We start from the raw sequence: 27,778 nt of genomic DNA on the forward strand, positions 1-27,778 counted from the left end.
CCTTAGAAATGAGGTGAGAGGCGTGGTCACCTGTGGATAAGAGCCACTGCTCCCCAATATTGGAGGTGTTCCAGCCATTTCCCACTGGGAGGGGCCCCGGGGAACACTAGGACATACTGGAGAGACTACATCTCTGGACTGGCCTGGGAATGTCTCAGGGTCCCCCCTAGAGGAGCTGGAGGAAGTGGGAGGGGAGAGGGAAGTCTGGACATCTTTGTTTAGACTGATGGATGGATGGGTTTTTGAGGAAGTGATAATGAGATACGAGTCTCATAAATGCGCATATTTAATATGACACAAATTGGTTGCGTCCGGTTAAAATCACATTATCATATCAGTTACTGCAGATGGAACAAACCATCAGACAAGTGGCCAGAGAGTCAAGTCTATTTGGCCAGAAGAACAACAACTGAACGACAGTGTGATGGACGGCCGTGCTTAAGGCATCAGTGTGGCTGCAGTCCTGGTCAGGTTGACCCGGTTGACATTTATTCCAAAGATATCATCCATTTTTATAAGGATTGGGTATGTTCATCAAAGGATGAATCTCATTTGGGATTTATAGATGAAAACAATAAAACCAAGACATCTGTTTATATTTATGATAATCCCTTTGGTGTTTCCAAAACCTTCATGTTAGGACTTATTGCGCCTTACATGCAATTGTGCAGCTGGCTTTCTCAATAAAATTGAGCATTGAAAGAAAAAAAACAAAAGTATTTTTAACATAGCAAAAAAGTCAAACAAAGAAAATTATTATAAAATGTTTTTATTTTTGTCATTTGAGATGAAATGGAGATGGAATGAAATGCATGCTCTTAACAAAAAAATTTCTTTTGCTGATATTTCTGTTTCCTTTCTCATTCACAAAACCACACAAACTTATATTGGATTTAAAGTGCAAAACCAAACACATTGTATAACAAATTGTTTTTGCTTTACTTTTTATCGTTGTGTACTGAGTCAAATAAGTTAAAAAAAATAATTAAATTAGATGAAACTTTTAAAGCTAATCAGCGTACAGACATGATATTATATATATTATTCAAATGATTAACTTTTTTATGTAATATTGCAAAGAAAATGTTGACTCGTGTTTTGTGCAAGACTTTTAGTTTCCTTTTCACAAAAACAAAATGTTTCCAAAATAACAATTTTACCACAAATTCAAGTTTGGTTGAACAGTTTCCCTCAAATCCTCACGTTTTTATTTGATCTCAGCAGGAATGGAGCAGGAAAAGAAAAGTTTTTGAGCAATTCCTTCTATGTGGTATCCATTTTTTTGTTCTACTCGGCAGGCTAATAGTATCTGTGATTCAGTTTGTTTTGTCTCTTGTTTGCACGTCCGCCTCCATGTCAAACTCAGTCAGGCAGCAGTAAAGCATCATCTGGGTGTATCTGGTGGTGAAATCTGCAGAAAGAGAATGGATGAAAGAAAGGAGGGTAATGTGAAAGAATCACCAAAGTTGTCCTAAATTAAACTTATTCTTTACTGAATAGCCAGAATAATCAGGATTGCTTCAGTCTTACTGTTCAGTTTACGCAGGAATCCGGGTCTCCTCTCCTCCGGCAGATAAACCGCCACATAATATACTGGAATGCCAGAGAGAGCAATGGCAATTCCTATTAGAGAGTTGATGGTGTCTCCATAGAGAGGCACAATGACCAAAAACAGGCTGCACAGGCAGTAGACGAAGGGGAAGAATAATGTCAGCTGTAAAAGAAAGAAAAGATCAAGGATGAATTCAGCGAGGAGTTGGAAACATCTTTGTGCATCAAGAAATCTCTGTAAACATGCAGATAAATAATTCAAGTTTGATTTTTAGTAGAACAAATCTAAGGTGGTGGATGCACTCATAAAACACAGTTTAGGAATATGTTTATCAATGTTTCATAGTTTCTGGCCTTTATTTATTTATTTATTTAACATTTTGAAATCAAGAATGGGAGGATAAAGCCTCTTGAGATGAAACATCTCGTTTTCGAGAGGGTCCTCCTTTTCAAAAAATAACAGATACAACCAAGAATGGCAGAGAATAAATATCAGCAGTGGAAACTTAACCAAACTAATTAGATGATAAAAACAAGACAAAAAACAAAATAATAAATATAATAATAATGATAATAAATAATAATAATAAATTTCTAATTTATGAGAAATGCTTTCACACAAGGATCTTCCTGACCGCTCTGATGGTGAGGCTCAAGTCTGCTCAAAGTTCCAACAGTCACAAATAAAAACAAAACCTGCAGCTTCAACACTCTGGAAGTCACCACAGTCAGTGACCGATCCCCTGCCTAAAGGTGAAGGATCACGACCCTCTTTTAACCAGGGTTATGGGTAAACCCACACAGGCGTCTCAGCATACGCAGCTCCAGAATGGTATAGTCCAAACCCCTCTCCATGCACTAGGTTTCAGAGTCCAGGCTGCAGCTACATCTAGCCTGTACCTCTCAACCTCCTGCATAAGCTCAGAGTCTTTCCCTCCAAGAGAGATAATGTTCCACAGAGGGGCGGAGCTACAGGGGGCAAGGGGGGGTGGCTACGCCCCAGCAAAAAGTTTCACCCCCCACATTTTTGAGTCAGTATTAGGATCATTATTGACAAAGATAAAAAAAGAAAAAAATAATCAATACAAGCTTCTTTCAGCATTAATAATGGGACCTCAGCTGAAAGAACTGCTGTTTTAAGATGAAAAACAATGAAATTGTTTGAAATCCTGTACGTATTTCTGATCCATTCATTTGTAATGGCCATCTACTCTGCTGTTCCCATTTGTCACCCAAAGTCTTCTGCACCCCTTCCTGCCCCCACATATATAATGTTCTCGCCCCAGCACTGGTTTCATGTCCCAAAAGTCAAGTTCCATGAGTGGGGTTTAGGCCGCCAAGGCACCTGGCTTCAGCTGCCACCCAAACCACATAGGACTGGTCCTTTTTGAGCAGGTGGTGACCCCACAGGTGAGCAATCCCACATCATCTCTTTGGGCTGGACCTGATGGGACAAGAGGAGGCCTGGACCACTCGGCCTGGATCCAACATGGCGAAGCTGGGCGACATAACAGTGTTGACGTTTGGTGCTTATTCTGGACCACTCTTTGTCACCAAGGACTTCTCTGCCATGGGAGACCTTGGTATTACTTTTTATTTTTAAAATTACTTTAGTGCTTTTATTGTTTTTTATTGCTATTTGTTACATGTATAACCTACAATTTTAGGTTTTATCAAATATATGCGTTTAGCTTTTTCTATTTTCTTTGATTTTTATGCATATTTGCCAGCTTTGCTTTTTCTAATATTAAACTATTAAAAGTTAAGAAAAAAAAATCAAATTGTTTCATGTTGGTGTGCACTTTTATATAGGTATGCAGTTTAATAAGCTGAACTAAATTGTTATTAACATTCCTGATTTTTATTCTTTTTATCCAAAACAAAAACTATATAAATAAACTATCCAGAGCAGTTGACTCAAATGTCTCAAAAGTGCATGAATGTAATGTCTGGCTATTGAAAGACCCACTCCAATGAAAATCTCACATTGCTGTGAGATGGATGGTCATTGTGGCTGTACCTTGACAGGTCTGTGCCTGTCCGGCTGGGTGATGCGTAGGTGGATGAGGCCGGCCACCGAGAGCCCAACAAAGAACCAGTAGCTGAAGCTAAAGTAGCTGATGAGCTGAAACACGTCCTCCACGCACAGGAAGATCAGGCCCATCACACCCTGCAGCCACACAGCACAGCAACAGGTGAACATTCAGCCAGGTGACCCGCCCTGGATCGTCCTCTGGCTCCACATCTCTCACATTGAACAGCAGAGCGGGTATGGGTGTGTAGCGCTGGAGGTGGATCAAGCTGAGGCTGTCTGGGAGGTGTCCTTCTCTGGCTCCCACAAAAAACAGCCTGTTTGATTAGCAGAGGAACATTACTAGAAAATGTCTTATTTAAGCACAGATCAAGCACATAAGCTCAATTTCCCCAGATACCGGGAGGCAGCAATGATGGAAGCGTTGAGTCCTCCGTAGCAGGACATGGCCACCGACACAGGGATGATCCAGTTGAACGGCCCCAGAACTGCATTTCCAAACGTCTGTGGGGGAATCATAATATATATTCAGAATTATTTAACACGTAGCTTTTCTGTACATTCACCAGTTTATTTTAGTCTTAGAAGAGCATACGTGCCATCTCAAGCGAGAACAGAGCTAAATTTAGAAGCAGGAAGATGTGTCTCTCTTTCAGGTGACTAGGATTTCTTACCACAGCGACAGCATCACTAGACAGCAGGGACGGCATGTCCAAAACAACATAGTATGCAGCGTTGGTCAGCAGGTAGATGATGGTCACAATGGGCATGGAGACGGCGATGGCCAGTGGCAGATTCCTACGACAAGAGACGCACAAAGCTATGCAAAGACATTTCATAACAGTTCTGACACGGGCGGCACCAATCCAATCCTGACACTTTAGAGTGGGAACTAACCAATCCAAGAATGTGACCTGCATCATTGCCAATCACCTTTGAGACATTTTATCTTGTCCCTGAGCCAGGAGGAATGGCAATCCTTCAGTCTTTCCAGCACGGTGGCCAATCTGACTTCAGAAACTATGTTTGCTGCTGCTTATAACTATTGCTTTTTTAATCATGTTGTTAGAAAGTGTTCAGTAAGCATCACGGAATATTGAGTGAATAATTAGTATCAGCTGAAGGAGTAGGACATCATGAGTCTGAATGTCACTTAAATCCTAAAAAGAGACAACGACCTCTTAGCCTACTTTTAATAAAAGTAAACAGCCGTTTTGATTACTGAGCTCTCCGTTTGTACAAAAGGTGGTCCTCTTGCATCACTGTTAAATTCTCCACTCTTTCCCATAGTCTGTTTGTCTCCTTGACTCCCTTCAGGTTGATTATGTTTAGTCCACTGGAGGAAAAGTTGCTTCTAGTGATAGGAAAGCAGGACCCACGAACTTTAAGGATTGGGCCATCCATTGTTAGTCTGTATACATTGTTGATGTTGTCGGACCATCTGCAACAGTTTGTGGACAATCAGGGCAATACATCTAGATTGATAAAATTGGGTGGAGCTTCCTTTCTGTAAAAGAACAATGATTTCTCACTCCTAACTCGTAATGGTTGGGGCCCCTTCCCTAACTTTTTGACGTTTTGGTGTCCCCAACTGGTTGTTTTTTAACATGCTGGATGTTCCATTAAATCAGGAATCCCCAACCCTCGGGACGTGAACTGGTACTGGCACCCAAATTCGGTTCCACGTCCAGCACTGTGTCCCGAGGGTTGGGGGTCAATGATTTAATGGGAATAGCCAGCATGTGAAAAAACAAACAAAGCAATGAATTGGGGGCACCCAAAAAGTGACATCGAGTGACAAGTTGGGAGTGAGAATGAGTAGAAAAGAGAGTCCCAAAGGATCTTGGGAGTCTGAACATCTGGCTCTCGTGTGTTTTGTGGACACAGACTCAAAGATTCCATTGGACAAGGCACCATGGGATATAATGTGGGGGCTGCCCCTGAAACATGGGCCACAGTTATGAGGTCATTTCATTTCCTATTCCATTTCATAGCAATCATGAGCAATCTTTTTTTTCTTTTAGATATAGTCACAAACGAACAGATTTACTCTATAAAGACACTTATGGACAGGGACTGAACAAGTACTGAATAGATATGTTTACCAAGTGTCTGCTGGATTTACCTCTCTGGGTTCTGAATCTCCTCTGTAACAAAGTTAAGTGTATCCCAACCAGAGTAGGAGAAAAGGGCGGAGTAGAGAGCCAAAGAGATGTCTCCTGGATCTGTGGATGAGCCTTCAAATGGATTCTCAAAGGTCTTCATCTCTCCTGCACAAAAAGATGCCAAAACATGTGGAGTCTGCTGTCTGTGAATTCGTTGTTGTTGTTGTTTTTCACTCACCTGCCACCATCTTCAAGATGCCAATGCAGATAATGAGGAACAGCGCCATGAGTTTCGCATAAGTGAAGACGTCCTGAACCAGAGTTCCCCATTTTACATAAGCGCAGTTGATGAAGATAAGAATACCTGGACATGGCAGGAGTAAAATCTCTGTTATTTTAGTTCTCAGATATGTGGTCTCTGAATTTTCTCTTTCATAGCAACTCAGAATTTTGTTGGTGTCTTGTAACAAAAATGAATAGTTCTGGCTCAAGCTCCACATGGTCATAACTCACAGTGTATTCGCTATATTCCCTATCTAAAGTGTTCTGAAAGCCTGGCTATTCAAAGACCCACTCAAATGAAAATTCTGTTTTTATCATGTTCTTGTGACATTTTTCTTCCAATGGAGGACAAATGTTAAGAAAATGAGTATTAAAACTCAGTTTCTGAGTATTTTTTTAATTCAAATTGTGTAAATCAGGAGAAGGCAAAGCATGCCGTTAGAAAAAGCAGTGAAGATGCTTTAGTTAGTGGGTCAAAAGCTCCCTGCTCTGCTCCTTTCCGATGCCTCCACTTGTAAAAACAAAACCCAAAACATTAATTTCTTAGCTTTCCCTGACTGGATATATGGCTCATATGGCTCAAATAGCTGGATATCTGCAGAATTGCTCGTCATTTTTTGTTGCGCCGATAACGCTAGGTTGGTGTTGTAAGGGGCTGTAGGCTAGTGGGAGAGAGTATAAACAAGGGTACGACGGGAAATGAGGGAAGACTTACTCAGCGCCAACAGTCTCGCCCAAAACTCAGAGCCAAAGTTTTGATGAACTACTGTCGCTCTGCAGAAACTATGTCATAGAAAACAACATACCGATAGTTTTTTTGTTTGTTTTGTTTAATAAAAACAGCCAAATCATAATTTAAAGACCACTAGGAGCACTTTAAAATTGAACGAAAATACAATCAGAGTGACTTTGACCTATTGCTTAAGTCAAATTGAACAGAAACACGAGTCATTTTTGGAAATGAAATCAAAATGTTGCTGTAGTTGATATGAAACTAAACAAAAAGTCACCTCGTCTTCACAGAAACAAGTTTTAAATACATGAAACCGCTACTGTTCATTTAGCAAACTGGGGAACATGCTAGCTAGGACATGTAGCTCATGCTAGGCTACACTACTACTTTATTTACTAAAAATTTTCCCCTTTGGCCTTTTGAAATGTTTAGTACAACCATTTTGCAATTACTATAAATAATTTCTTTCATGTTAAAAACCCAAATATTCAACATTACTTTTTGCTTTAAGCTTGCAACATCACCACATGCATTTCTTATTTGCGTTCTGTGATTAGGATGCTTTGCTCTGAACATGGCCGCTGAAACCGTGCAGTTATCTACACTATATTTGGATTTTTACAGCCAAGAAACCACAGTTAAATTACTTATTTGTGGGAGAGTGATACCGACAGGTTTGACTCGCTTTCTCATCACATTACAGGAAGAATTACTTACTTAAGAGCTAACCTTAAGGTAAAACTCAGTCTTTAATGCTGCTTTTGGATTCCTGGTGGCAGTCTGATGTATGAACCACAAAAGTGTTGTGTGTGTGAACCAGCACACAGCTGACAGTCCCTCTCTCAAGCTGCCAATGATCATGTGAGTACAACAGAAATGCTCCTCTTGCAGTAGAACCTGCTACTATCACCTCAATGGGGTGTTAGCCTGTTTCTGTCACAGTTAAACTGTTTTCCTTTTAGACAGTAATCAAGCTACAATACCAAATTTACAGATATCCTGGTCAAAATGCAAGAGTTTTTTCTGAAATTTTGGGAAAAAAAATATCAAAACATTTCCAAACAAAACAAAAAGAAAGACATTCAGATTAACTCTTTGTTGACAATAAATGTTACATTATAGTTGATGTGGGTCTGTTCTTCACCCTTCCAAATGTTGCTGCACATGCATTAGTAGGATTGGGCACTTATCTTCTCTGCCAACATCAAATAAACTATCCTGCTATAGACTCTTTTGGTGTTTGGAGGGTTGGATGACTAATGTTCACAGACGTACAATGAAATGGCAAATCACCAATTTATTTATCTGGTGACGAGTAACATGTGGAAGAACCACCAGCCTAGGATTCCCATGAGTTCCAGAGTCGCATCCTTGGCACACTTCAAACCACAAAAGAACTTCATCATTGCAACCTTTTGTTCCATCATTGCAACAAAAGGTGTGACTTTCTCCACATCTAATTCACACTTCAATCCAGCTTCAGAATCTCAACTAACTGCAGAAAAGTAAACATTTGTCCTCTTGTTCAGATTGCAGTGCATGTGTTGCTCACTTCTACATGAATGACACTAAGATTGAAAGACAGTCATGGCAGACCCACTAGCAGCTCTGTGAGACCAGAAATCCTTCAGTATTATCTGAGCAGAGACCCAATAGCCGTATTGTCCTGCACACTGGTAAACTTTGTTTACCAGATCACCAGTTTAAGAAACCTAATTTCTAGTTTTATGCAGATCAGACAAAACATCCCAATTCTTAGAGCATACAGCGTCTATTGTAGCAGAACCACAGTTGCCAGATGATCAGTAACACCTTGAGTGTTGGGAAACATATCATAAACTCAAACAGCATCAGAAAAATATAACAGTTTGGCACAGACACAGAGAATTTGGAGGAGTTTTCATGAGTAAAGTTAACATTCTCAGTGCTGCTGCTAATCCTACGAATGTGTGTACAAAGTGATCCTCTGGACAAAGTGTAAACCTGAGTTTCAATCAGTTGATAAGGAGAAAACACAGCAAAAACTCAGTCTTTATGTTTTTCTTACACCATTTTCAGATTAGCTAAATGCTTCAAGGAAACATTTTACATTTTAAGACGTTTGGTCACGTTTATATTGTTTTGAAAGTGCAAACATCATATCACTAACATGCTAAGTTCTGCTTTATAGGCAATGAGAATCTATTGCAAATACACATAAATCATCAAACCACCTGTAGTAAAAGAGAAACAAGCAAAAACTGCAATTATGACCAAAAAAAAACCAATACTTATTTATAACTTTTTGGTTTAAATGCTCCAATAACTTCCAAGTAAAATGGCATTTGAGATCTAAATGATAAGATAAGGACAAGACACAAGGAGAGCTTCTTACAGAGGCAGGCTGCGGCAATGAGTCGAACTCCGTCATATGGAGGCTGGCAGGTGGGGTAGAAAGCCTCCAGCAGGTAGTTGGCGAAAGTCAGGGAAATCACTGCCTGGCTAGCCGGCTCAATAAGCAGGATGGACGTCCAGAGGCGAATAAAAGCCAGGAAGCCTCCGAATGACTCCAGGATGTAGGCGTAGCTGGCTCCGGATTTGGTGATGGTGGTTCCCAGCTCTGCGTAGCACAAGGCTCCAAACACAGAGAAGATACCCCCCAAGGCCCAAATCACTAGAGAGAGTCCATAGGAAGAGCTGTACATCAGAACACCCTTCGGTGAGATAAAGATCCCAGAGCCTATCATGTTGCCAACGATGAGGCAGATACCATTGATGAGGGAAATCTCTCTCTTCATCTGCATCTTCTCTCTCTGAACACCATTTGGAACTTTTAAGTCCTCCTTAGATGCAGCTGCAGAACCGGGGCATATAGTATGTGACATGACCCCAATCGTCTGCCTCAAGTCTCCCATGATTCCAGGGGGTTCAGCAGATCAACAACTAATATAAATATCAGAAGAAATCCTTTGTCCAAATGTCCAGAAGAAGAGGACATTCAAATCCAGAAGCATGTTGTTAGGGTCCAAATGCAAGAGGAGGTCAGTCAAGATGTCAAGATCTCCCAGAAAAGTTCCCGTCCTTTCAAAGCGTCATTCGATACTTTATAGCAGAAAGTCAGCTCACCTCGTTTACAGCGTAAATAAAAAGATCTGCTCCTCCGAGACTGTAGGTTCACTCTTTCAAAGAAACGCTTCTCCTCTTAGACAGCACTCAGACTGGTAGGATCACATCTCAGAGGTGGCAATACCCAGTCAGTGTCGCAATCTCTGCAAACAACCCGTGTGTTTTGCAGCACCGAGCTCTCATACTCTCGTGTTCCCCCCACTGTGCTATTTTCAGAAACAAGCAGGACCCATTCCTGCCCCCTGCATTCAACAACACTGTGGAGCCAACGCTCTTTCTGGCTGGTTGGGTGATTACAAAACGAAGTTCAACCACACCAACGAGAACCAGAGGGGTCTGAGAAGGTATCTTTCTACATTCGATCACTAATAGATGGATTTACAGGGTGTCAATAAAGACATTTAAGCGGAGTAGCACATCACCATGAGTGGGACATTTGAATAATCTTCATGAGAATGTACTGTTGCCCCTCCTCTTTACTCGGAACACAGCTGACTGTCATCAGAACAGCTGCCACGTCCCAAAGGGTTCAAATGAGACTCCTGCTGGGGTATCGGAGAGGATGATGAAGAAAAGTAAAAAAAACAAAACTGATAAAATAATTTTTCAGATGGTCCCATCTCCACTTAAGCCCTTGTGCTGTTATGGGGTCCAGGTGACCCTACATATTAACCCTCCCATGACAAAGGTGGACAGGATTTCGTGTCTGCCATGGACACCACTGAAAATAAAAAATCATTGAAAGAAAAAGTTCATCACGCTGTCATGTGGGTTCCAGATGACCCCATTCCCACGTGCCCTGGATAGCAGAAGGGTAATGCCGTAAATCTGAAGAGCTCCGCCCCTCGCCTCTTCTGTTTGTCTATGGTAGCCTGTGTTCTGCTGTGCTATGCTACTCGCTAAGGTGGTTGTACCAAGAAAGAAGAGTTGGAAGCTCCAAATGTGGGATTGGATTATTGGATTATTGCTTCTGCTTTTCAAAATAATGGTCCACTGTATCCTTTGCTAAATGAGACAACGAATGAAGCAATAACCCCTTTTCTTTTTTTAATTTGCTGAACTTGAACATCGTTTTTAGAGCGACTCTCTGTCACTTCCAGGTCATTCCAATGAAACAATCCCTTACTTTTACAAGTGGTGTGCTTGGTCAAATCCGAATTCTTCCTCTATCCCTACGACTTATCACTACCCCTACATTTAGCCCTCCAAACAAAGAGATATGGAACAATTAGTGTCTTCAAATTCTGAATTTACTCCCACTCGATGACATCATCAATAGTCACCGATCAGGTACATTAGTGCAGAGTGACTCGCGCTCAGAAGTACATAACAACATCAGTTTTATAACTTTCAAAAGGTCATGTTAAAACAATAGGTCATTAATTACATTTAAATGTGAACTTTTGTGCTCCAGAGTACACCCACGTTAAGAAAAGCACTTCCCTCCGCGGCACAGTGCGATGCAGCTAACCCTATCAGTGGAAGGGATGTAGAACTTAAAGTCAGTTCGCTCTACCCTTAAAAAATCTATTTCAAGAATTTGGATTCGGCCTTAGAAAGCCATTGACTAAAAAGAGAACTGGACAAAGAGGCTACCATAGAAAATCCCACACATTTGGCTCCAGTGAAACGAAGAAAATTCAGACGGTATTTTTTTGCGATACAGACACCACCATCTGGAGCCAGGCGACAGTGACTGCTTCAAGTCTCCTGAGGCAACGTTTCTATGGCAACTACTGAGTGAGGTTGTTGGAAGTCCACGCCCCTTCGACTGAAAGTGGACTCACAGGAATCTGTAAAACATTCAGGATGGGGTCAGCAGAAATCACATGCTTTTACTGAGGCATCTGGTTGGTCAGTTTATGACTTTAATAACTTACAATAAAGATAAAATATCATGAAAACAAATTTAGAATTAGCAATAAGATATTAAAAAAATGTATCAGAGCCAGAATGGTTATTTTGACAAATACAACTACTGAGTAGCTGTTTAATTCTCTATAGAAGTCTGTGGGATTTTGGCCTCTTGGAGCCAGCAGGCACTTCCTATTGGAACACAAGTGAGGTGGGGTCACTCGGTCCAGTTCTCTATATACAGTCAACAAGATAGACCCCCCCAACCCCTCGTATGAGTGGGTTTATTTGGTTCCAGCCAAATGATAAAACTTTAGACAAGTTAGTGTCAATAATGAAGAAAAAGAACATCAGGATTACAAAGTGATTGATTCCCATTTAATGGAAGGCATGACAGCATATTTGAAAAAGGACGTCGCACTAGAAAATGCAACTCTACCTCAACATACATCTTAGGTGTTTAACTACCACATATAGATAAAGATGTACATAAAAACAAACAAAAACAATGTAGGTACAGTACAAAATATTAATACAAGATACAAAGGCCGTCACACGCCGAATGAGGCACAGAGTTTACAACACTCGGAAGCACTAAGCCTCATTTCTGTTGTCTATTCAGTGACTACGGATGGCCCCCCTTGGCTAAAAACCTGATGTTTTGTAAGAGTGTGAACTTTATTAATCGCTATTCCACATTTGAACATGTTGGTAAAAGGCAACCAAAGCTACTGTTTGGGAATTGAAGCACCTTTTTCAGGAAGCAAAGGCAATGAAGACACCGGTAGGGCCCTCCATGAAACCGTTAACCGTGCTGCTTTGCTAACCCATGAATAAAATAAACTCAATCCATTTGAAGAAACCTCTTCTCCTAATGCTTTTTAAAAAATATTTCTGCCAGTAAACCATTTCCTTTGCTACATCTAAAAATGAAACACAAAAACTGTATTGCGTGTACAGATATTGGTGCTACGCTCTTGTAAAAGAGATTTAAAGAACTGTTCCTCTTAATTGTAAGCTTCATTAAAAAGGGGTCTGCTCCTGGTATAATGGAAAACAAAACTTGAAGACGATTGGATTAGAATTCCAGTAAAGTTTGCTACAAGAAAAGTAGATTTAGGCAACTCTGGAAAATTGAGCAGATGAAGAAGGACAAGGTTCTGGAAGAAAAAGAGCTCTCAAGTATCCGGCTGAGTTGAGTCTCAAAATGTGATCAGGAGCAGAAATACTGAGAGGCTACGTCATAATAAAGAGCATATTCTCATACCCTGGAGGTCCCTGTGATCATAACAATATGAATTTTAAGGATCTGCTAATTTCCCTGTTTTTTTGGGGGGGTCTTTACTGCAGGTTTGCCAGCAAACTAACAGTGGTGCTTCCTTTAGGCAAATGAGGAGATGCACACCAACACATCCTTAGAAGACTGGCATTAATAAGAGAAAACACAAGGAAAAAAAATGGAAGAAAGTATAAATACATAGCATCAAAATCCATAACTACTTCAGGTCATTCTTTTGATTGTTACTTTTATTGCTAACGACAACAGAACCAGGAAGGGTCAGACGGGGTGCGTCACTCGTCCTCTGATCGTCGCCACCTCCGCTAAAAGTTTCTGGGGATATTGCAGGAGATGGACAGAGGCGGCGCGCTGGGCATTGCAGCTGCAGAGGTGGGGCAGCTGATGTCCGTAGGGTACGGGTTCAGGCCCATCTGCTTGTTGTCGAACAGCTTGCGGACGACGATGCGGCAGAAGTCCTCGTTGTGTTTGTGGCAGTTGTCCAGCAGCTGGCGGACTTTGGCGGTGCGCGTGGGCTGGTTGACCACCAGCTCGTAGTCCTCGCGCATCAGCATGGAGCGAGCCAGCAGGGCGTCCAGGCTTTGGTTGAGACAGGCCTCCGTCATCTGGGAGACGATCTGCTCGCGCCGCATCGCGATCCAGCTGGCGATGGGGCCTTGTGACGGCGGGGGGGAGTGTGGCAGTGGAGGAGAGCAATCAGCTGAGAGAAGGGAGAACGTAAAGCCATCTCAGAAAGAGAATATTCAACAGTAGCTTATTATTTTGCATTTATGCCATTATATAAAATAATCCTGATAGAATATAATGCTGGAAACAAGTCTAACTCTGACAAAGCCAGGTGCCAAGTTAACTGTAGGAATTCTCTGGAGTAAAAGAAATATTGTACTCGTGTTTCTGCAAATATTTTATCAGACACAATCCCGTTGCACGTGCTGTCATACGCTGGTGTTCACAAAGAGAGCTGGAAGAAGCTGGTCTGTGCTTTGTAACACATTTGCATAAGGTCAGCACATCAAATGAGGGCAAAGGGCAGAGGAGTATTACACACTTGAATGAGGATTTTCAAGCTGCAGTAGAAAGTGAATGTGTTTTAAATTCTAGAGTCTTCTTTAGAGCACAAATGTCAGTAAACCTACCTCAGAAAGGAAAAAGAAAGTGAAAGAATTCACAGCTGCTGATGTTACATAGTCAAGTACAAAGCACATGCCGACGTTTACTGCTGAACAATAATTACGGAGGAAAAATAAAGAAAGAAAACAAACAAAGGACGAGTAAAACGTGAATTTTGGAGAGACATACCTTGCATTTGAGATTTAGGACTGGGTGATATGTTGTCAATGTGTGTCTCAAACTCCGTGGTAGGCAGGGCGGGCTTGACAGGTATGTTAAGGTCTTTTTTCTGTTTGACGCTCAGGGGGCTGTTCAGGTTGTTGTCAAGGCAACACGGATCCATCAAAGACTTGGGAGGCTCTAGACTTGGAGCTATGAATGAGGGTGGAAGATCTTGAGGCGCTACATTCAAAAGAGAGAGGAAAAAACGGTCAAAATGGAAATTAAAATCCTAGGTAGTAAAGTTAAATGTAGGTGATAAATGAGATGTTCTAGATGTGAAGTGAAAACCTAGGAAACTGCTGTCGTTATGTCTGACGGTGAGGACACCTGGCAGAGATATTTCTGGTTCGAGTGCGCAGCAGGAGCCCGAGCTGGATCCAGGTGTGGAACACCTCTGTTACCACAATAACAAAGGATTTATCAGTATTTCCACACATAAAAAACACACAATTCAGTAGAAACAAAACCCATGAGTATGGAGAGAAAATAAACTCTTTCAATTTGTGTGCGTAATTCTTGATTTGTAACTTGTGTCTGCCTATTTGTGTACAACTTTAGATTTGTGTTTGGGTAATTTTTTAGTTCTGATTCTTACAATACATTTTATAAGAAACTGTGTGTACTTGCAATTGTGTATTCACATGAAAAAAAATTATAAAATACAAAAAATTACAAAACACACATGCATAACTTTAAATTACAACAGCTTAAAACTAGCTATGCATACAATTATTTAAAAAGTACGCAGCCTGATACACACAAATCAGATGTGAGACTGTTTCCAGATTCGTGTGTAAATGATGCGTTTAAATGCTGCTAGAATGCTGGGTCATCAGAGTTTTCTCTTAGATGGTGTAGTCAGTTTTAAGATGCTGTAATCAAAAGTGGCGCATGTGTTAATTATATTTTGTAACTTTTGTACATGTGAAAACCCAACTGCAAGTGCATACATTAAACACAAAATGTACTGTACGAGTTTCAAATCCAGAATCACGCACACACAAATCCAGTCAGTCTATTTTCTCTCCATATAAAGGGTCAGTGAGCTTTCTTCTGTGAGGTGAAGGAGTAAATACTGACGGGCCACGGGCCCAGCAGCTCCATCTGTCCAGTCAGGGACGTTTCCTGGTTCTTCTCACACACAGGCTGGGCTGAACAACAAGGTGACTGATGTCTCATCTGTAATGAAGCAGAAACGAATGAAAAGACGTTGACAAACATGGATATGTTAAATATTCACAGTAGAACATAAAACTAATCAAATAGTATTACACTATATGAAAGGAACATCCATCCATTTTCAAAATCTGCTTCTGGCCTTTTGGAGTCGTGGGGTTCTTGGAGCCGACTGTTGGGCAGAGGGAGGGAAGTCCCGGACAGTTCAATGATTTAATGGAGGGCCACGAAACCACATTCACACCTAAGGATCATTTCAAATGACTAATGGACCTCTGAAGCAAGTAATATTGCCCGGATTACCCATGCATGCATGAGGAGAACATGCAAACTCCACACAGACAGGACCCTTCTTGCTTGAATGCACTGGAAGTGTTATGTTTAAATTATCCTTTTGGTTTTGTTCAGTAATTTCTAAATAAAATAATGCTAAATCCAAACTCTTTTCTGTCATTTATTAGGTACTTTTTTGTTTTTTTACTGAGAAATGTTATTCTGAAAGTCACTTTTAATTGTCTGTAACCTCTGGTTAAAACCTTTTACCACAAACCAAGAAGGACTTTGAATGTTACACTTCTCATTACAACAGAATCAATTCTGATGTCACTTGAATGTGACGTGACCCCATTCAGTCAGTTTACCTTCTTTAATGCAATTTCATTTATTTACTATCAGTGAAAGGACGTGTTTTGACCAACGATATTCCCTGCTGAAGCAACTTTTACTAACACGATGAGTTTGTTTGGATTCTTAACATTAAATGGAGACAGCATAAAATAATAAAACACTAAGAACAAACTAACTGGACTGTGCAAAACAAAACATGAAACAGCCTGCCCTCTTTTTTTTTATCGTTTTCTTGTTATAGCGAGATAGTGGACGATAGCTGTGATAACGAGATAATGAAGAACAAAGAATGAGGCAAGAAAACACTGCACAAATGTTGTTTTCTGTTTAGTTTTTGATTTATTAGTGGATCTTCGCGTCTCAAATGCCATAATTCCATCTCATTTACCAGCGCCCCTCCCTTTATTTCTCTAAACCCCCCAAACAAACAGGATGACTGACAGAACTCTGGGCAGACGAGCGTCTTGACGTGGTGCGTTCACTGATCTCCGAACATTAGCGGACCCAAACACCATCAGCCCAACTCAGTCAGCAACAATACTTTAGTCATTTTTATACAATCTGCAGTGAAACAAAGCAGTCTTTTTTAGAAAAAATGTTGACACTATTAAATCAATCAATTATAAATGGATCAGCTCTGGTGTTTGACGTTTTCTCTGATAAACTGCTTTGTTTTGCTGTGGATGTCCGGAGCTCAGTGAACACACCATGCAGAGACACTAGTCGGCCCTGCGTTCCGTCACTCAACCTGTGTGTTCGGAGGTTTTAGGGAAATAAAGGGAGGAGTGCATGAAACGGAATCAGGACATTTGAGGAACACACGGTCACTAATAATAAAAATGGACTAAAAAAACAAGTTTTGAGGAGTGTTTTATTCTACGGTTTTTGTTGTCAACCACAAAATAAAGAGACTTAAAACAGGTAAAGTCTCAGCATCTCTGTGAGGAAAAGAGAGAAAAAATGATCTGGTTATAACGAGAAAACAATGAGATAGTGGATCACGTTAAGACAAGAAAACAATTAAAAAAAAATAGCAGTCTGTTTTTGGCTTCTGTGCTAAAGACATTCTTGTTGTAACAGAAAAAATAAGCATTTAACTGCATCATTAATGACTTTGAAGTTGTAAACAACCGTTTCATTTGTGGGGATTTTCTATCCTAAATTAGTTAGAAGCTTCACAATATAGAAATACTGGTTTTGCCGTGACATAAAGAACAGTCCAACTTTATTAATTCACTGATGCAGGGCGACTTCTGTCTTTGCACTTCCTCTTTACTGAGCACACACTTAAATCTCCCTCTCAAGAACGCACGGTTGCAAAAACTAAAACTGAAAAGAGGAAGGAGGCGTAAGGGAAATTTTTCTTCCTTCCCTGGGCCTCCCTAGAACATGAGGCTTTGCCGTGTAAACGCCGTTTCAGAGCTGTGACTCATTGACCTCACCTTTGACTTCTTGATCTCCAGCACCGCCTCCAGCAGCTCGATCTCCTCCAACCTCCTCACCATGGGCTCCAGCTCGATTAAACACTCTGAAATGGCAGCGCAGACGGGAGTTCTTCAATCTATTTCTTCCCACTGATACATGCACACATTTCTGTTTCATTCGTCACGTCAGAGAGGAGGTTATGACCAACGTCGTTCTCACAGAACCTCCACCTTCTTGCAACATCGAGCGGTTCTGTAAAACACCACTTCTGCATTGCTCCACATATCAATTTTTTGATTTTTTTTAAATACATTCTTCATTCCATTTTAAGAGAATTCAAACACTTACTGTACATTTAGGTGCTTCATTTTGGACATGTTAATCACTTGTATTCTATTTAGTTTTGCTGTAAATTTCTAGCCAGTCTGTTTACTTTTCCAGCGATTGTGGGTGGGGTCATATAAGAACAGGTGAGGGTGTAAGGCGCACAGAGCATCAGTCAAAATAAGTAAGTGCTGCTTGTTGTGGGCTGCTTCTGAAGTCGACCTTGAACTGTCTGTGTGCACTTCTCTGTCTGTCTTGTTCTGAGTGTTACTGAAAAACAATGAATTTCCCTCTGGATTAATACAGCGTAGTTGGATTGAACTGAATTAAAAATACTAAAGGTGAGACGGATGAAAGTTTGGCAGCAATAGAATTTAATACAACAGCATTGTATTAAATACAACGCAAAATACAACGTACTGCAGTACAAAGTGTCAGTTTGGCACTGGCACCATATAGAATCCAAACGGTATTCATATCTTGCTGAAACAGTAAACAGAAAACAGTAAGAGATTTCCCCTGAACTGGTTCACTTTAGGAAGAATGAATGAAAATTACATTTTCAATAAAATACATAAATTATTTTTATTGTAAATTTTAGGATTTTTTTTCACATAAATGTAAGACTTTTTTCTTGTAAATGTATGACTTTTTATCCTGTAAATTTCTGATTTTTTTCTCATAAATCAAAGATTCCTTTTCTCATAAATGCATCAGTTTTTTTCTCGTAAATTTACAACTTTTTTTTCTCATAACCTAAAACTTTTTTTCTTGTGGTGAATTAGTTTTTTTCTGTACATTTATGACTTTTTTCCGCATAAATCAAAGACTTATTTTCTTGTAAATTTATTAGTTTTTTCTCAATATTTTGACATTTTTTTCTTATAAATGTATGACTTTTTTACGTGTTTTAAATTATTACATTAAATACATAAATTTAGCCTATGACTTTTTAAGTCATAAATATATTACTTTTTTCTTGTATTTTAACAGTTACAACTTTTTTCTTATGTCTCATAAATGTACGAGATTTAAAGTCGTAATTTATTTCTATTTTTTGTTTGTAATCTGGCCGTAATACTCTGTCGTCATTATTATTTTTCTTTTTAAGTTTTCTGAAATGATGGTGTTCATGTAACGGTGGTCCCTTTGAGAAAACTTTTCCCTCTTTTTTCTTGGTTTTTGACACTCACTGAGAAAGGAGGGCCGCTCGTCTGGGTTAGCCGTCCAGCCGCTGGTCATCAGACTGACTAGCGTCTCTCTGCTGGGGATGTCAGCAGACAAACTGTCCTGACTGATGTCAGGCCGCTTCCCCCGCAGCACGCTGAACATGATCTGCATGGGATTGGTCACCTCTGAACACACACATAAGTCAATCAGTTGAAACAGACTAACAGAGTGAGAATGATGGGAAATCATGTGAATAAAAAAGAGGAGAGTGGGATTAAACACAAGAAGAAAAATAAATTACCTTCAAAAGGAATCTGTCTGGATAAGACTTCCCACATAATGATGGCATAGCTACAAGTAAAGAGAAATAAGAGTTATGTCATGGTTTCTAGCGGGTTTTCCCTGCAGCTAAATCTATGAGTAAATAACCAGAGAGCTTTCTGTGGGGAAGCGAGGGGATCAGTCAGTACCTGTTTAAGAGCCGGGTAGATTTATAGTGAGTTCCATTTAATTATGCAAGTTGTATTAAGGATCAAAAAAGATAAAATTCTTTGTTTTTCAATGAAACTCATGAATGATATTGTGTCTCTTTGCATCACTGATATCTCAGACACCTGTGATCAGTAGTTAGGTGAGTTCAACTAAAGGAAAAACTAAAAAAAGAAGGACATTCCACATTATTAAGCAGAGCAACAGTTTTAACCAATATGGGAAAGATAAAGGATGCTGAAAAGTATGACAACTTTAGGTATTTCACAAAAACTGAAGTGTACTATTAAGATGTGTGTGGCTGATTCATGCAGATAAAGACAGAATGAGGAAGGTTTCTGCCACATAAATACATCGGACTTAGATAGCAGCTGCTAAAATACCATAACAAAGCAGCAAGCATATATTTGAAGCTGCTGGAGTTCCACCAACATCAAGGTGTAGGATCCTCCAGAGACTACACAAACCTTCTATTGGGCCCCTAAACAAAACTCACAAGCAGAAATGGCTGCAGTGGCCCAGACATTGACCACCATGTCCAAACAAGACTGTTACACCAGCTAGGAGGGGGTGGAGTCATGGTTTGGGGCAGAATCATGGGGAGAGAGCTGGTCAGCCCCTTTAGGGACCCTACAGCTGTGAAAAAGACCTCTGAAAAGTATGTGGAGCTTCTGACTGAACAATTTCTTCAGTGGTAAAAAAGAAGAACCATCTCATGCTGCAGGAATACCTCTGCATCATTGGCATAAAAGGAGATAAATTGACGGTGTAGCCCCCATCCAAATCAAAACGTTTCATTTGCATTATAGCTAGGAATGCTCTGTACACTTTAGAGTCGCTTCTTTTTTAATTTCCTTTTCGTCTTGTTACTATTATCCAACACTTTCAGTCAGACCAGAATTGCTGGTCGGGCATGATTCAGTTGGTGTAACAACAGCCATGTTATCTGATCTTGTCATGAAGGAACTCATCGTTTCATTTCCAAATATTTGAAACGCATAGAACCCCATGTGATGTTAAAACAAACATCAGATAGTTAATTATAGTGCTTGAAATAGTACAAAATGAATGAGGGTTGTAAATATGGATTGAAACGTATAAAATACAAAAGAGAAATTTGTAATGTCTCTCAGTTGTTGTTCATTTTAAGCAATAAAAACAGAAAAAAAAATGGACATGTAATGAGAGTCAATTGCTTTGCATCTGTTTTTTTTCTTTATTTAAAATAAAATAAAAGTTAAAAAAAATGTTTAAAATGGGAAAATTGCTTTTAAAAGAAACAGAATAAGACAAAGTGTTCAATTTGCTCACTGAAGAAAATGTTAGATTTATAAAGCCCAAACTCTACAAATGTAGTAAGTTTTTAAAGCTGTTTTATCACAACCTTCACACTGTCAGGTCTCCAGTCCTTAAAATACTTTTAAAAGCTCTCTTTGATTGCATAAGTGAATCCCTTTTCCTTTAATTAAAAAAAATAAAAATAAAGTGAGGGCAATCCAAAAAACAGATAAATAGGTCGTATAATACTTTTGACACACTTCTGGATTGGTGCTGATGGCGTGGTCAACATTAGAACTAGCCCTCACCTGTACATGTCGTGCTTGACGTCAGCCCTGCGGTGCTTCGATGGTTCGTACTCTTCAGGGGGCATGTAGATCACAGTCCCTTCCATCTCTGCCGGCTTGGAGCCCGAGCCTTTACTGACAGACAGCTGACGCCACTTCGACAAACCAAAGTCAGCGATCTGGAGGAAGGAAAGAAGGCGTCAGCAGGAGAGAAAGAGGTCGCTAACGAGAGCAGGTCCAGCATGTCTGGAAATAATGAGAACCACAATTTGAAATCCTGTGATACAGAAGTTCAAATTTAACATCTACGTTGGTGATCATAGACAGGTGTGTGGGCAGCTTGCGTGTTTTGGACGACAGATGTTGAAAAGTATATTTTTAGATTTATGGGAAGCCTGCTCCCCTATAGATGAGGTCTATTTCAAGATAGGCCTCGTGTCCAGCGTAACAATGCAGAGCCACATACTGTAGCTATTACAACAGCATGGCTCAGGCTGGGAGGCGAACTGGAATGACGCAACTGCAGATCAGATATTTCATTAGTGAGGAACAATTGCTGAATCATCAGTTAAAAAAAAGAGGTAAAGATGAATGCTAAGTAGGTGGAAACCAGATTCAGACAAAAAACAGCAACCATTTTCTGCAGTGAAGTGTAACATTTTTAATATTTAATATGTTCTATTGTGAATAAAAAACTGAACAGTCTGATTCAAGAGTCTTTATTCGTGTTTTTAGGTTTATAATATTTCCTAACTTTTTTGTTTCTAGATCTTGATTGCACGTTCAGCCCGTGGTGTTCACACTGGAGTGTTACTACTTGATACTAGCGCATGTTTACCACCTACATTTGGAGGAGACAGTGAAAAATGTTGAAGTGGTGCAAATCTCGCAAATCTCACTCCAGGCTTTCTCTTAGTTAGAATGTAGAATGTAGTAAAAATGGAACAAAGTTTTGAGCGTTCAGCATCAAAAAATGCACTAAAACTTTATCTTTAGTGAAAAATAGTTCCTTGTTTCAGATGCCAACCTCATTAATCTTTTTTTAATATCAGAAGCAGTGGAAGGACAGAAGCTGTACGATTCATTAAAAGTTTAATAAACTATCATTTTAATTGTCTTTATTTGTAGTTAGTTTAAAGCTAATGATAGTCAAGATGTGTACTTTAAATCCAGTTTGCGCATGACCTGATTAGTTGACTAATCGACTGTTAAAATAATCAGCCCTAATTGGCCTTTTTAATTTTATTCCATCACTATAGAGTTCTCCATGCAGGAAAATATGCGCGCTTCATATGAACGGTGTATTGATCTTCAGAACACAAACTGTCAGGATCCCACGTCAAGAGAACTTTGTCATACACACCTTAACGTGAAACTCTCCATCCAAAAGTATGTTCTGCGTCTTTAGGTCGTGGTGCAGGAGGGGTGGGGTCATGTTGTGGAGGAAGTTGACCCCTAGGGCGATCTCGTACAGGATTCTCAGACGGAGGGGCCAGCCAAGAACTGGATATATGTCTTTCTGTACGTAGGGACCAGAAAGAAAAAACAAAAAAACATGATGTCAAAGCAGTGAAACCAAAGGATGCAAACGTGTTCCACTATAGCCATCACCATAGATAATGAGATGGGAAATTTACTACCATTTCACAAGAGGGAATTTCCCCACAAAAACCAAAAAAAGCTAACACAATTTCACTTTCACTTTCTGACATAGAAAGGAAAACACTCTTCATGTTCATGAGAAGTTCACACAAAAACACCAAAAACAAGTACCATAAGGCTGAGCTTACAGATCATTATGTAACCCACTCTAACAGAGTTCCTACTACAAAAACAAGTAAGAAAATAACTAAAACAGTTAGATAATACATAGAAGATGAGTCAAAAATGTAAATGAGTGTGACATCACACTACCTCATGAAGAAGCAGGTCCAGAGAGCCGTTGCTCATGAACTCGGTGATGATGCAGAAGAACTCGGGCTCGTTGCAGATCCCAAAGATCTGGATGATGTAGTTGAAGCGGGCTTTGTGAAGCACCTCCGCCTCCTTGAGCAGACACTTCCTCTCTCTGAAACGCAGCAGAAGGGTCAGGTACAGAACGGGGCCAAAGCAATAAACTCAAATCAGAGCAACGGGTTCAACTTGGTTTGAACACCAGCCGCCATTACAGCTGGACATGTACAGATCGGAAAAAAGTTAGTCAGGAGTGAAGTCTGATATGACGTGGACCTCACTATAAAACTGACTTTTTTTCTTGAACAGAATCAAACTGACTAAATATTCAAATGTGAGTGTCTTCCCAGGTTTAATTTAGAATTATAGTTTGTAGCACTGCTTTAAATCATATTTATGACACTCTGCCATTGTTTATTTATCATATACAACACTTTGAGGGATTTTTATTAACAAAGAGGTTCATGCTGAAACACTCAAAATGTATTTGTCTCATCATATTTACAATAAAATTAAACCAAATTCAAGATTTATACAAATGAATATGTACAAATACACAGCAAAAGCTGGTCGCTTAAAATATGTCAAAAATTCTTACCCTGTTGGCAGATTTAAAAAAAAAAAAAGCAAAATAAAAAAGTGCAAATAGAGTAAGAAAAAAAGTCTTACTTTAAGAAAAAATGTTAGTCACTAAGAAATGTGTACTAACTGAAAAACTTTCTTGATAAGATTATTCTTCTTGTAAGACATTTAAAAAAATGTCTTTACTTTCTTAAGATTCAGTTTTTGCTTTGTATAGATATTCTATTCAACTAAATCATACAGAAGTATTTTCTTGTATATTTTGATGTCTTCTAATTTCCAGTAATCCAAATCTGAAGGCATTTACAAACATTTTCTGCTGATTGTTCTTTTTTCAGTTTCATTTTGTTGAACAGAAACCATCCAAATCTAAGAGAACAATTTGATCCCACTGAACCTAAATCCCCTCACGTACATAAGTCTGTACAGCATTTATGGGGTGGAACTAAACAGTCAATACAACATACTTCCTCCATCTGATTCATGTACAGTAACTTTGTTTCTCTGTCCATCGTGGATGGACCTTTTTCAGTGCTTTCTTGTTGTTGCTGCTACAAACGAATAATAAACAGGTGATAAGGACTGCTACTGACCCTTGAAATAACACCAATGTCAAACATTTACTGGGAACACATGATGCACTCGCCACTGGATCTGTGGGGTGTGGGGTGGATAAGGACACAACGGAGCCTGAAGTTCTTAGAAGGTCTATAGATTTGGTGTTTGGAGTCACTCATGGAGCCTTCCATGGAGTCTGTTCTACTCTGAGGTTTAGACTCAATCAGTTGTCCTGCAACTTGTCTTGAGTTTGGAACTCATTTTGCATCTTCAGTCACCATCAGACTCTGAAAAAAATAATCATCATATTCTGACATCTTGTCCTTATAATAATCATCATCAAAAGTTTAAGCCAGCTCTGACAAGGGAAATGACAGATAACTTGTTCTACTAATTCCAGGATGACCGCCGGAGTTCCTGGTCCCTCGGGTTCCATGCATTCTCCTAAAAAGAGTTTTGGACCACATGACTTTATAGCCTCATGCGGATCACCGGAAAGTCACAGGTGACTTTTTGTCAGAAGATTCTTGAACTCTGCATGTGGAAGAAGGATCATCCAGTCCTTGCAGCAGCGTGTCTAGTGGTCAGGAGGGATGAAATAGAACAAATATGTCCATGGATCTATTTGTCTGCTAGCTGATGCATCCGAACTGAAGGGAGAACACATTCTCCCAAGTCGTCACGTATCAGCGTATGGTTAAAGACCCCTCCATGTCACTTTTTGACATTGTGAGTGTCCCCAATTTGTTATTTTTTGATGTGCTGGTTGTTCCTATTCAATCAGGGTTCCGGGCGCTTTGTCAGACGCTGTACTAGACGCAGATTGAACCTCGGGATGTGGCTACTGTACTGTACCCTACCCTGGTCCGCATCTTGCACCACATCCAGAACCGGTACCGGGTTACACGTCCAGAACGGTACCAATTAGCAGCCCAGAGGTTGGGGAGCATCGATTTATTTGGAACAACAATGTGTCAACATGTGACAATTTGGGAATGAGAATGTGTTGAAGCTTGTGGTCTGGCACTTGTAATTTTTTTTAGGTCAGATTTAAAAACCTTTTATAAATGATACTGTTTTCATCTGGTCCTGATTCATGATTTAAACACAGAAATATTTAAAAAAGCAAATTTAAGTGAAATTTTCTAAATATCTGTCCCTCCTCGTCAGAAAAATGCCACAAGAACAACAACAAAAACAGAATTTTCAATAGAGTGAGAAAAATGACTCAATTTTTTGTGAACTAAAAAGGCAACATTTATGCAAAAATTAGAAACTTTTTGGAACTGTACAGATAGTGGATCGTCTGTTTACACATTTCTTACTTTTGTTAGGACCCAAACACTCTTGTATCTGATCAAAACAAGTGAGTGGAGGGGTGTGTGCATGGGTGCTCAGTGTGTGGTCATAAAAGTGTGTAATCGCCACAGCACATCAGCTTTTACAGATTTAGTTTGGCAGTTTTATGCATGATGCCTTTCCTGACAGAACCCTGTATGTCATCCGGGTTGGGGACAGGCACAGGGAGACCCTGATTTAGGTCCTCTTGTGGCTACACAGTATGTGAAGGGTCTTGCTTCAGGACCCACACTGGATTCATCTTATATTATCTTTAATTTAGTCAGAAATAATCCGAGCCTCAGTCGCTCAATCTAAAAGTCTGCTTTTGGTGTCTCGTTTCCTCATTAGAATACATTCTCACTAAACGAAAACAAGGCCTAGGCTGTCACACATGCACAGGTACCTTTCTCCGACAGAGTCGAGCTTCAGGCACTTGATGGCCACGGTGGTCCTCCAGTCGGAGTGCTGCGCCTTGAAGACCGTGCCGAAGCCCCCCCTGCTCAGGTAGTACAGGTCGGTCAGCTTCTGGTAGGGGATCACCGGCAGAGTGCTGGTCAGGCTGCCGAGATTCACGTAGCCCGCGCTGGCCTCCATGGCTGCCGTTTACGGGAAGTGACTGTGCGCGCGCCTCGTCAGCCTCGGAGAGCAGAAGCGACTCTTTAATTTCAGCCAACGAGAACCAGTCCTGCCATCATTCCGCGTGTAATCGCGTCGCCACGCTTAGCAGTTTAGCTAACGTTAAACGGAGCTACGCTGTGACCGGGGGGGAGTGGAGGAACACGCGGAAACTACGAATTCCTGTCTGTAAATGTTCGCTTACATGTGGTCGTTTATTGACTGTAACGCCGCCGTGTTGTCGACTACACCGAGCTGGGTAGAAACTCCACTGAAACGGCGCCCAGCTGCGCTCCGCCGTTATTTAAGGCAGGTTTGTTATTGTCAGTGACGACACACTTCCGAGTCTAAGAGATGCGTTCACGAACGCACGTTTTTTGGATTTTTTATCCTTTATGGTTCAATACAAATTATTTTACATGCATGAACGCTGAGACAAATCACGTAGAGTGAAATATGTTATAATATTTTACATCAGTCATATGCAGGATCCTTTAGTTTATTGATGCTTCAACAATGAATTGTTGCATTAGCTTACCGTGTATTTTTTTTTCTTTTTTTTCTTCGTGGCCGGAATTTCCCAAACTTGGGACTTTCCTGAACAGACATGCCCACCATGGACTATCCCCCTCATACACGTCAGGTCATTCATTTCATAGAAGACGAAGTATTTCTGTAAACAGGTAAACTAAGCAACAAAGATTAACACAGATGTTTGCATTTGAACGGTAAAGCAGAGATATATGCAAAGGAGGAAGTTAACTGTTACGGGGAAAAACCAAAAACAAAACAACCCTTAGCTTATAGTAAATCTAACCGGTTTTGTCTCATATTGACATAGCATAAGTAAAATGTGATACTCCTGAAGTTTATTATACTGTATTAAGTATCAATCCATCCGTCCATCCCCTTACCAAAAATAAGTTTACTTCAAGTATATGTTTTAAAGTATACTTAAGTATAGAAAACTATATTTCTCGAAGTGTACCTAGTACTCTTGGGGTAGTATCCTGGCAGTCTATTAACAAGTATACTTCTGGGGAGTAAAATGGCCCATTTTTAGTTTACAAAAAATAAATAAATAAATAAAAAATACTGCCAGCTCAAGTCTCATCGAGACATTAAAAAAAAGGAAAAAGGTCTCCTAATTTTATGCCCCCCCCCCCTTAATACAAAACAATGAGCCTTCAAGCTCCGCCTCAGAGACACAGAAACACAGCGGACGCGGCTGTCATAAAGACACAGCCCCCTGTACCTGGAAAATCTTTTAATAATAATCATAGCCCAAACATGGAGACATGATTACTGATGTTTTTGTTGAAATCTTCACAATAAGCGTATTCCTCGACATCGTATGTGTCTTCCATTCATTCTAAGTGAAATTTCCACAGACACAGCTGGTAGCTCCTCCCACATGCGGTCGCCTTCAGTGTGAAAGCACCTTAAGGGGCAAAAAGACCAATTTATTGCTCTCAAAGTGTTCTATCTCTGCTAAGATAGATATTCGTGTTTTTTTTTTTCCCTGTTCACATATTTTTTCCCCAAACAGACTTATTTATTATTTTATTTCTGGGATGGAAATATGAGATTCAAACATGTATTTAGATATAAATGTGTCCTATGTGAAGAAATGATTAGTATCCCAATACCAAAAAAAAAAAT

The 27,778-nt window shown here is 40.0% G+C and overlaps 2 protein-coding genes across 3 annotated transcripts; both read right to left on the reverse strand.

Annotated features, from left to right (window-relative positions):
• Positions 1-491: 491 nt before the first annotated feature.
• On the reverse strand, positions 492-10,002 carry LOC112147519 (Y+L amino acid transporter 2). Its single transcript, XM_024273987.2, has 9 exons — positions 9,078-10,002; positions 5,927-6,052; positions 5,709-5,853; positions 4,258-4,381; positions 3,984-4,087; positions 3,804-3,900; positions 3,572-3,721; positions 1,531-1,714; positions 492-1,411 (listed from the first exon to the last, which is right to left on the reverse strand). The coding sequence occupies exons 1-9, from the start codon at positions 9,595-9,597 to the stop codon at positions 1,317-1,319; spliced, it is 1,545 nt and encodes a 514-aa protein (XP_024129755.1). The 5' UTR covers positions 9,598-10,002; the 3' UTR covers positions 492-1,316.
• Positions 10,003-12,018: 2,016 nt separating this feature from the next.
• Positions 12,019-26,480, reverse strand: LOC112147518 (receptor-interacting serine/threonine-protein kinase 2). 2 transcript variants are annotated; one of them, XM_024273986.2, is made up of 11 exons: positions 25,905-26,480; positions 22,982-23,135; positions 22,431-22,586; positions 21,089-21,246; positions 19,315-19,364; positions 19,037-19,198; positions 17,537-17,622; positions 15,372-15,470; positions 14,619-14,685; positions 14,259-14,471; positions 12,019-13,659 (listed from the first exon to the last, which is right to left on the reverse strand). In XM_024273986.2, exons 1-11 carry the CDS (start codon positions 26,093-26,095, stop codon positions 13,265-13,267), a joined length of 1,731 nt encoding a protein of 576 aa, XP_024129754.1. In that variant the 5' UTR covers positions 26,096-26,480; the 3' UTR covers positions 12,019-13,264. The 2 variants fall into 2 exon arrangements, with proteins under 2 accessions (XP_024129754.1, XP_024129753.1); XM_024273985.2 differs by having other exon boundaries at positions 14,580-14,685.
• Positions 26,481-27,778: the final 1,298 nt, after the last annotated feature.

Source organism: Oryzias melastigma, linkage group LG17 (genome assembly GCF_002922805.2).
Source record: "Oryzias melastigma strain HK-1 linkage group LG17, ASM292280v2, whole genome shotgun sequence".
Taxonomy (NCBI): Eukaryota; Metazoa; Chordata; class Actinopteri; order Beloniformes; family Adrianichthyidae; genus Oryzias; species Oryzias melastigma.

Bases quoted from the DNA above. Each gene is read 5' to 3' on its own strand.
- LOC112147519 (XM_024273987.2), bottom strand. From the start codon at position 9,597: ATGGGAGACTTGAGGCAGACGATTGGGGTCATGTCACATACTATATGC. The intron at 5,854-5,926 runs GTGAGTGAAAAA...CTTTTTGTGCAG, and splicing joins CATCTTGAAGATGGTGGCAG to GAGAGATGAAGACCTTTGAG. The intron at 1,715-3,571 runs GTACAGCCACAA...TTTCTTTTACAG, and splicing joins ACAGGCACAGACCTGTCAAG to CTGACATTATTCTTCCCCTT.
- LOC112147518 (XM_024273985.2), bottom strand. From the start codon at position 26,095: ATGGAGGCCAGCGCGGGCTACGTGAATCTCGGCAGCCTGACCAGCACT. The intron at 19,365-21,088 runs GTGAGGGCTAGT...CTTTACTTGTAG, and splicing joins GTCAAGCACGACATGTACAG to CTATGCCATCATTATGTGGG. The intron at 13,660-14,258 runs GTATGTCTCTCC...CCCTTCTCTCAG, and splicing joins TCCTAAATCTCAAATGCAAG to CTGATTGCTCTCCTCCACTG.